At 33.7% G+C, this 11,395-nt stretch overlaps 1 protein-coding gene across 1 annotated transcript; it reads left to right on the forward strand.

Moving 5' to 3' along the window:
- The first annotated feature begins 436 nt into the window (after positions 1-436).
- On the forward strand, positions 437-10,874 carry LOC149793069 (carboxypeptidase A2-like). Its single transcript, XM_089966287.1, has 11 exons — positions 437-518; positions 2,783-2,864; positions 3,291-3,424; positions 3,897-3,978; positions 4,892-4,993; positions 5,195-5,299; positions 7,036-7,149; positions 8,384-8,477; positions 9,541-9,740; positions 10,275-10,359; positions 10,618-10,874. Exons 1-11 carry the CDS (start codon positions 448-450, stop codon positions 10,800-10,802), a joined length of 1,254 nt encoding a protein of 417 aa, XP_089822413.1. The 5' UTR covers positions 437-447; the 3' UTR covers positions 10,803-10,874.
- The last annotated feature ends 521 nt before the right edge of the window (positions 10,875-11,395 follow it).

Genomic DNA, 11,395 nt, shown 5'->3' on the forward strand with positions numbered 1-11,395 from the left:
GTTGACGTTAAGACATAAAGCATGAACATCACAGAAAAACTGCAGAAATCATTTCTGGAAGTCTGAAATGTTATTATTAAAAAAACATGTAAGTAGTAATGCAATTATATCAGAGATATACCTTTCTTAAAAGTTATTTTCAGATATCAAATATTGTTATGCATTAGAACGTTACAATTAAAATATCCTTCATTTCCAGAAATATTGCAGAATAAGCAACTACTAATGTTAATATTTGCACTTAATATTCATTTTATGATGTCACGTCAAACACGTTAATACGAGTTGAAGCATGGACATATCTCAAAATAATTTTATAATAGCCACATTTTATAATTCAAGTTATTATACAATTGAATGCTACACCTGCTATTTATACACACGATCACATGACCAGAAGAGTATATAATCTGGGATTCCTTTCTATGTTCAGTACCTAACGTCAGCATGTGGCGACTCCTAATTCTGACCGCGTGCTTGTCGGGCTTGGCTGCAGCCGAAAGAAAGAGCTACAGAAGGTATCTTAACATACATTTATTTTATTTTATTTTACTATTTTCTTTTTATAAATTCATTTTTAAATTCTCCTGAGAAATGCCTGTTTAAGACAAATAATGTTTATCTCAGAATTATACACAATATATCATTATGGATAAAACGGAAAACTGCACTTGCCTCATCATCATTAGAATTAAGTGTCACTGGCAAAAATTATATCATAAACCCTTATTTATATAATTGAATATTATTATATTAGAAACATACAAAAACGGAACTTATGCTGTCTAATGTGCATTTCTTTCTTTATAATCTGTAATTTATTAAAAAAAAATTGAATCATGGAATTTCAGCTAATTAGGTTTTTGATCAGGAACTTTACTTAAGTTTTTGTACATAGTATAGATGTCTTCGCAAACATTATTATTAATATTATTTAAATTATTATTTTATTTATACACACACTAGATATACGAATATATTTTATCAGTAACAAAAACCAAATCAAAAAGTATAACAAGTAAATATACAAAAATTTCTCAATACATAAACGTTCTGAGTCGGTAAACTTCTTAATACTAATTTTAAACTCCATACAATGTAAGGACTTAAACTACATACAATGTAAGGACTTAAACTAAATACAATGTAAGGACTTAAACTCATACAATGTAAGGGCTTAAACTCCATACAATCTAAGGGCTTAAACTGCATACAATGTAAGGACTTAAACTTCATACAATGTAAGGACTTAAACTCCACACAATGTAACGACTTAAACTCCATACAATGTAAGGAGTTACATACCATACAACGCAAGGGCTTAAACTCCATTCAAAGTAAGGACTTACACTCCATACAGTGTAAGGGCTTAAACTCCATTCAATGTAAGGACTTACACTGGATACAGTGTAAGGTCTTAAACTCCATACAATGTATGGACCTAAACTCCATACAATGTGAAGACTTAGACTCAATTCAATGTAAGGACTTCAACTCCATACAATGTAAGGGCTTAAACTCCATACAATGTAAGGACTTACATTCCATACAATATAGGGACTTAAACTCCATACAACGTAAGGACTTAAAGACTTAAACTCCATACAACGTAAGGACTTAAACTCCATACAATGTAAGGACTTAAACTCCATCCAATGTAAGGAATTTCTTAAACTCCATACAATTTAAGGACTAACACTCCATACAATGTAAGGACTAACACTCCATACAATGTAAGGACTTAAACTCTATAGAATGTAAGGACTTACACTCGATACAATGTAAGGATTTAAACTTCATACAATGTAAGGACTTAAACTCCATACAATCTAAGGGCTTAAACTCCATACAATGTAAGGACATAAACTCCATACAAGGTAAGGACTTAAACTCCATACAATATAGGGAGTTAAACTCTATACAATGTAACGACTTAAACTCCATACCATTTAAGGACTGAAACTCCATACAATGTAAGGACTTAAACTCCATACAATATAAGGACTTCAACTCCATACAATGTAAGGACTTAAGCTTCATACAATGTAAGGACTTAAACTATACAATGTAAGGATTTACACTCCGTACAATGTAAGGACTTAAGCTCCATACAATGTAAGGACTTAATCTCCATACAACGTAAGGACTTAAACTCCATACAATGGAAAGTCTTAAACTCTATACAATGTACGGACTTAAACTCCATACAATATAAGGACTTCAACTCCATACACTGTAAGGACTTAAGCTCCATACAATGTAAGGACTTAAACTCTATACATTGTAAGGACTTACACTCCATACAATGTAAGGACTTAAGCTCCATACAATGTAAGATGCTCTTCGTCATATGACGTAGATAAAGCAGGGTTGGAATTACATATAAAATACATCAAATACCTTACTATTTATATTTTTCTTGCATCTTTTGGCTTGTTTTTTAATTGTTTGTTTTTAACATAATATAGGCCGTAACAAGAACTAACATCAATTTTATATTTTACGTGACTGTAAAAATTGTATATATTGCCAGCAAAGGAATCCTAATAAATGCTTGTCTTTTTGTTGCAGTTTTCGCTTATTTTCTTTTAAATAATTTAAAGGTCATCATTATAACTGCTACTAGTATTAGTCTTTTTATATGACTGTAGAGAAAAAAAACTTAAATTTCAGTAGTAAAGCTTAGAACAAGATCAGCTACGACGTTAGTGCCATGAATCCAAAACTTTTCCACTGAGATTAAAACTGAGATCTTTTTTTAAATGACAATTTTCATTTTCAGTTACAAGTTAATTTCTGTACAAGCGTTGAATGAAACCCAAGTCAAGTACCTGCAAAGCATCCATGACAGTGACAATTATGAGGTAATGTTTCATTTGTGTTGGTCCCTAAAGATTATAAATACACTTTAGTAAAACAAATCGAATGAAAGAAAGAAGAAGAAAAAATCCGCTTTAAAACTTAATAAATGAAGTCACATAGAAATTTGCCCAGACAGGTAATGCGTTTCAGAAATTTTTCGTCTGAATGTTGTAAAAAGCAATAGCACACCTAATGTACGTAATAGTGACCTTGTTTCAATTTACGTTAATAGCAGAACACAAAAAGAACACGTCGAGCTCAGTACATCCCCTGCCCTCCCAGTCTATAGGTTTGGCATACGGATTATTCCATGTAAGCTGATTGAATCGATAGTTTCTCTTTTTGTGACTCTTTTCTTACTGTTAACAGTAAGTATACATAAAGCCGTAGTTTTCTATCATACGTACAGACAGCGGTTCCTTTTCCAGGTTGACTTCTTCAGTGACCCATCTCTTATCCGCACCACGGATATTCTAGTAGCTCCATGGGACTACGGACGTATCAATAACGTCCTGCGGAAGGCGGGATTTGACATTAAGGTCATGGTCGAAGACATGCAGACGTAAGTGACACTGAATACAAAACCGAAATACTGAGAAACATTCCTAATAGTATCTTCAAAAAGAGAAGTAAACGAAACAGAATCGTTGGATGAAATTGAATATTTGTCAAAGCTGTTTATTTTTTGAGAACAAGCAATGACATTTCATAAACTTGACGTCACTGCTTTATTCGAAGTAACACATATTGCATTACAATACTTTGAGAATTTAAATTATTACTTTAGCCCGATTTCTAACAATATAAGTTCTCAGCTTATATCGAAGCACACGCTGGCAGAGTTCACTTGAACTTGATATATGGATCTATCCCACTTTAGTAAACATTATTTATATTGCAACAGGACCTAAACGCGATACTGTTTTGTTTGCATACGACACATTTAAAGAATTTGTCCTGTTTTGTTACTTCCTCATATTTTCATCGACGGACGCTGTGGTGTCAGTAGCATACAATATAGATGTCAATTACAGATTGATCGATGAAGAAATGATGGCAATGGCTGCATCACCACTGAATTTCGACTATCGTAATAACTACCCGACTCTAGATCAGGTACACCTCCTATTTGTCTGTAATATAATTTTTCGTGCCACATAACTTATTTCATATCTCGCTACCTGTGTATATGCATATTAATATTATTATATCCTGGTAGTGTCTTTTTCTGTATGACTATACTTAATTTGAAGAAAAAACCCATAAGTAGTGTTAAAAGGGTTAAATACTTTTTACCGTTTTTACCGTATACTAGAATTTTCGTTGATAGATTTGATATACTTTGTATTGATTATTTGTGTGATAATGAGGAGTCCTTATTGGGAAATTATTTCCTAAATTATGTTATTAACCATTGAGTAGGTAGAAACGCCATTCACAAGATTTCGCAGTGGAATGGAACTGTTTCGTAAATTGGTTCCTGTACGAACATTATTAATCTCCTGATTTTATGCTATATTCTCAGCAATTAACTATACGTGTTTCATTACTTAGAGATAGGACTAATTGTGTGTATTATACGTTTCGGATTTGTTAGGTTGTGCGTGGCATGAAATTCCGATCTACGGTTAGAAACACGTGCAAATTAAATGAAAGCGATATAAAGTAAGAGAAACCATACGTGTTAAACCAGGGTCTACGAATGCGTGGTCCTAAAGTTGAGTGGAGGACAATTAATTTTGGTATTGGCAGGTCTTACAGTCCTTGCATATGTAGTAGAAACATTAAGCTTAAGCCAAATTCACACAACACGCTAGGTAGTATTTACTCTTCTTGCTCGGTCTTTATGTGACCTTAAAGCTAACTACTTTTAGGTCCCTGGTTTGTTATAATATTTTAAAGCATGCATTACAATCGATATAGAATAGTGTTTGTGATATATAATAATGTTATACCATATATTTTATAAATTAGAGCAAGGTTTTAGTTATTGTTATTATTATTATTATTATTATTATTATTATTATAGGCTTACCTGCTGATAGATGATCTGGCCAGCAAGTACAGTGACCTGATCACCGTAACAACTTTAGGATATTCTCATCAAGGTCGTGCAATGAAGCAAGTCAAGGTGAGGTCAGGTTTATTCTTACTGCTGCCTGCAATATCATGTCATTCAAATTTCACGTCACAAGGAGAGGAAGTAAAAAGAAAATAGAATAAAAAAAGAGATAGATATATAGATAGGCAAATTACAATAAATGTTACGAACAAAGATCAAAACATAATTAAGTATATTTTAGTCAATAACTTAGCTCTTGATTTTATTTAGATCTCCAAGAATACCGGAACAAGTAAGCCAGCCATCTGGATAGAGGCGACTACACATGCGCGAGAATGGGTGTCCCTGTCTGTTGCCTTAGGCATCATGCACAACGTAAGTATATTGTATGTCTGCTTCACAGGATTGTGATATTGTAAGCGTGAACATCCCACAAAAGTTGTTCTGTGTTCCGAATAGCGACTTGATTAATACTTTTCATAGTTGTATATTAATGGTCTTGACAGGTAAATAGTCATTCTAAAAAAGTTCTAAAATAGTATAAAATGCATCATACTAACTGTATCAAAACTCTTATGAGCCAATTACATTTGCAATATCTTACATCAATATCTCTCTGTCTTCAGAAAGGGTTCAAGTATGTGGCTGCCTTTATTCGACTACTAGGTGACTTGCGCTTAGCCCAAGGCCAATACATGTTATATGCAGTTATTTGTGAAGGATTTATCAAACGTGCTTCCCCGTTCACCACACAATCATCTCTTATATAAACTGGTGACATATATACATTCAGATTCGCAGCAAACACTATGATAAATTACTTCATAAAACAGAAGACAGTGGTCAGTGTGTCAAAATAGATAGCTCAACTAGTTCATGAATAAATATCCACAAATTTTACAGCAGGGATGAGTTCTTGGACCAATACCTTTTAATATTTATTTTTTATGACAATATCTTTTTCATAAATGAGTTTGATGCAAATGACTATGCCGATGACAACACATGCTAACGTTCAACAATACTTTAATGTTATAAAATCTGCTTTGAAAACGGAGTTCACAAGTTTGGTTAGACAATGAAACAAAAGCAAACCTTGACAAGTTCTTAGCGACTGCACATGGAAAGGAAACTAGTTAAGTCCTGAGATTTTCTCCTTCTGCACATACTGATATACTTGAGAAAGACATGGTAAAACAACTAGGAGTCACCTAAGACTTTCTCCTAAATAATAATCAATAAATCAGTGAAATTTTTCAGCAAAGTATCTAAGCAGCTAAATGTGCTTAAGCTAATTGGAAAATACCTCACAACGAAAAGATGAATTGCTGTATGCCACGCTTTCATCATGACAGCCTTCAAGTACTGTCTTTTAACCTGCTATAACAGCAGTCTGACTGACAGTATAAACTCGTGAAAAAACACTTCATGAGACAGCTGAGATTTATCTTCATTGATTTCAGGAAACTGTATTCTAAATTCTTGGGTTTAGCAAATGTATCGACTCTCCGCATTCGAAAGATGAACGGCATGACACTGGAAATGTTCAAAAATTCAAGCAAGAAATGTCTAGTATAATTAAATTCAATATTAATTAAATATACACGTGTGTGATAGATTATTTACGTTAATTGATATATTATTGTATATAGTAGTTAAAACAGCTCCAAAGAGCTAATGTTACTTATTAAGTAAATGCAAATCAGACTATAAATTAAATTTGCTTATGTCTATACCTACAGATGAAAGAATACAAATATTTTGCAGCATACCTTTTCTGTCAATATATAAGTTGGAATATATAAGTAACACGGTGATGTATTATCTTTTCTGTCAATGTATAAGTTGGAATATATGAGTAACACCGTGACATCTTATCTTTTCTGTCAATATATAAGTTGGAACATATGAGTAACACCGTGATATCTTATCTTTTCACATATAAATTGGAAATGTATGAATAACACTCATAAAGTATCTGTTCACAACATGTAACTTGGAAACGTACGAATAACACAGGCATACCTTACTGAATCAATCACTGATTGGAGTTGGTTTAGTACATATATTTGACACAAGCACCGTCTCATATTTTATTTTGTCTTACGCAGCTTGTAAATGCGCATGGAAACACCGAGAAGGCATCACTCGACATGCTGGCGGCTTTTGATTGGTATATCAACCCCATTCACAACCCTGACGGCTACGTGTACACGCATACTACGGTAAGGAGAGAGATGGAGAATGTACTGCAAATTGCAATATATTTGCGTCTATACATTTTAGCGACTCAGTCATTACAGCATATTAAAACATGTAGTCTTTAAGGAATATTCGACTTACGAAAGTCAATATATTTATTGCAAATTGACTTACATTAAACAGAAACGATATTGTATTCACATAATGCTACTCAGTGTCAACACAATGACTATTTGTATTCACGCGATGCAACTGTATGTCAATACAAAGACGATCTGTATTCACATGGTGCAACTCCATATCAATACAAAGACCATATGTATTTACGTGACTCAACTCTATGTCAATTTAAAGACGGTTTATATTCACGTGATGCAATTCAATGTCAATACGCACGAAATTGCTTCTGCTTGATTCTAACACAAGTTTATAAAATTCAAAAAAGATAAACTCGGAACGGTTCCAAAAACATGCAATTTTCATAAGCAATTACAGACAACACATGAATAATAATCACAACATTTATAGGTTCAAATACACACAATACTGAATCATAATACGCGATCCGCAAACATCTGTCCTGAGATTTGTCAGCGTTTTAAATATTGATAAGATCTTGTCTGGCTGGAAGCAGCTTTACTTTTAGGTCACAATAACTTCATAAGTAAGCACAAAAACTACAAAAAACAAATTCAATATGAAGTCAAAGCAGCTAAATAGCTAAATAAATGTTTATTCGACACAATTTAAAAGACTAGCCGAAGAAGTCTATAAGTAACAATTAAACTATAAGGAAAAATCAGTGGTATTTATTCTGGTTTCGGTTGGTGTGGAGCAGTTGAATTTTGTATGTCCGTTTAAACATTATAAATGAGGGAAATGGCCATCTGAAGCATTAGAAAATAGATGGAAATAACCTCCATAATGTAAATAACCCACAGATGGAAATAACTCCATGATGGATTAGAACAACCCATGGACTATCGTTTTAATTTTATATCATTTATTATTTTATACCATGATTCCAGACGGTAAAAATTGTTCACTAAAGTAATATGGCTCGTCTCGGCTAAAAATATTCAAATGGTATGATAACATATTTTCTGCAAACATCTGTTCTTAGACAAGAATGATACCATGGTACAGTTTTCTCCTCATTCAACAAAGGCCTAGTAGAGGAAAATCCTTTGAGCGAAACGATGGACAAAGATAAATACCGAAAAAATCACTTCATGAAACGAAATTATTATTATTCAGGACCGTCTGTGGAGAAAGAACCGACAGATCATATCTGGCTGCGGCTCGATCGTCGGAGTGGATCTGAACAGAAATTGGGACGTCAACCATGGAGGTAAATCACATAATTAAAGAACTCTGTGTATTATTTTTTCAGTGAAATATTTCATGTCATTAACGGATACGGAACTGTGTAAAACTACATCTTTTTTTCTTAATTTACATGGACCAGGACTACATTTCTTTCCTCTGATAAATCAATCGTCCTGAAGATTTAGTCCAAGATCCAACAATTTATGACATGGGTTCCACTAAGGGAAAAGACACCCACACCCACCCAAACACACACCGTTCTCTCCTACCCTTAAAGAGCTTTAGTTCTAAAAGACAAATCTGCAAAGAAATCACTCTGGAGAGTGTAATTGTACAGCTTTTGTTTGCATTCTGAAACCTTTGACCGGCTTCACTCCAACGTTATCGACAAATCTTTGCACAAAGTTCCCCAAAAGATCCTTTTAAGGAAATGTAGTGTTCTTTAGACAATGCAATATTATTTACATTCGTTACCAACGAAGTTTACGATTTGTTTCACAATTGACACTTTATACATTATATATATATATATATATATATATATATATATATATATATATATATATATATATATATTCAGTCTCTGTATGATTTTGTCGATAACATATTACACTTATTAATACTGTCCTCAATAACAACGTCATTCTTTCCACATTGAAGAAGAAATGTTCCAGTCTCTTAATTTTCGGGTGAGTGAATCTATGACTGGCCGTCTTAGCATTGTTGTATTTCGGGATTAGATTTATACAGATGTCCTGAGATTTGATCTTGGCCGAAATATCTTTTAAAAGGAAACAAATCTGTTTCTTGCAGCAAGATCTCACTTCCCAGATTTTCAGAGGTGAAAATAAATCTTCGGTTCATTCTCTTGATACGCATGAGTTTGGACAATAATGCTCTGCTCCTATTCTTTTTCTTTGAATCGCAAACATTTTTCGGATTCTGTTTCCTTGCATAGCGATGAACTTAGATGCAAGAGCTTATATTTGCTCAAAAGTAGGAAATGTTTTTGGGTAACAAAACTAAGAATGAGTATATCTTAACTGACATGTAGATAAGAACATGATAAAATGGCAATGTTTCAGGTACTGGATCCAGTGCCAGCTGTAGTTCTGACACGTTCCACGGTGGTTCGCCCTTCAGCGCTCCGGAAACAGCCGCTCTGAAGGCTGCTGTTGAGGCTACACCAAATGTCAAGGCCTTCTTCTCTTTTCACTCATACTCCCAGCTGATTCTTCTTCCATACGGCTACACAACGGCCACTGCTCCTAACTACAACGTACTGGTAAGTGTTACTTCTATACTGTACCTCTCCACAGCACACACCATGCTCGTACTGTTAACCGACTCTTCTCACATCCGTATACACCAGTAAATTCCATCTGTATATTACATAATAAGTGGTAAATCTAAATTATGGAAACTGCCCGATAAATTACCGAAATATACTGTTTTCACAGCTACTACGCTGAAATCCACAAACTTAGTGCTTGCTTACCCGTTCCTAATGTAAACATACAGGTGGCTATGCATAATCGAGGCTACAGATTTATCACATATATGCCATTATATAGTACTGATAACAGTTAATTAGTTAATTACAACAACATATATAACGTTGTAGTCAAGAGATAATTGCAAAATACTTACCACAATCTGTACCCATAATCATTTTATCTGCGCATTGACGGTTAGATTGTGGTAAAAAGTTAAAACATCAGGAAACAAAATATAATTTTTCAAGATGAAAGTTTTGAACTTTCGCATCACTGAAGCAATGTTCTATAATTTTACAAAACTGACACTGAATCTGTTACAGAAAATGATGGGAGACAACGCTGCAAATGCTCTGTACGAAGTCAGCAAAAGACGATTTACAGTAGGAGCGGCTGCCCAAATTTTGTGTAAGTTCTTGCTAACATATACAATATGGTTTGCTTGATGACGCATTTCTCCCATCAAATTGTTAACCAAATTAGTTATAATGCAGATATTTACCTATATTAATAAATATATAGTTTGCATATATCTATGCACGTACATACAAATGTACAGTTGTATGTATGTATGTATGTATGTATGTATGCATGATCAACACACTTATTACATTCTGGAGTGATTACCAGTGCATATAAATATGTATATTTTATCTTGTCGTGTAGACGCGGCTTCAGGAGGTGCCTATGACTATTTCTATGTTAAGAGGGGAATTCAGTATTCCTTCACGTACGAGCTGAGACCATCCGGACTTCCGTACTTCGAACTTCCGGCAAGGGAAATAGCAGCGGCTATTGACGAGACTTGGGCATCGTTTGTATCGTTCGCTGAGCAAATAGCTGTCGCATAAAAGACGGATTGTAACATTAGGCAGAATTATGTTCTATGTGTGAACTTTTTTGGCAATAAATCTCAAACATTAGCTTCAATTTTCTGGTATTTTGTCTTCAGTCAAAGAAGTACCTAATTATTTGGATTGTTTACGTTTCCAGTATGAACTCGTTCTTGCAATTTATATAGCAGTATATTAGATTGACCGTTGTGTCACTTTACCGATGGGATTTCACAAATCAAAATGTTGGAATTTCAAAGTAGATTACTTACTATTACAAAGAGAGTATTTTTGTAACCATGAAAGTGAACGTGACTTTGTAAAATAGATCAATAATCTTATATTATCATGGATGCATCTGGTTTGTTAATTAACTGTATGTACACGTCATCATTGAATTCAAATTCAAAGTGTGCAAGTTAGGTTTCACGAAATTAGTTTTGAACAATATTCGTCCAGATGTATTTAAACTAAAGTATTATAAGTGTAGTCCAATCCTGATATTAAAGTTGTAATGAATGGACTGTAAACGTCCTACCGGTATGCAATATTTACAGTGATCTTATTTGGTGTCGGTGCTAATGTCGTCTAGAGGTATGTTCACACTAGTT

The sequence above is a fragment of the Sinohyriopsis cumingii genome, chromosome 8 (assembly GCF_028554795.1).
Source record: "Sinohyriopsis cumingii isolate HCF-2022 chromosome 8, ASM2855479v2, whole genome shotgun sequence".
Taxonomy (NCBI): Eukaryota; Metazoa; Mollusca; class Bivalvia; order Unionida; family Unionidae; genus Sinohyriopsis; species Sinohyriopsis cumingii.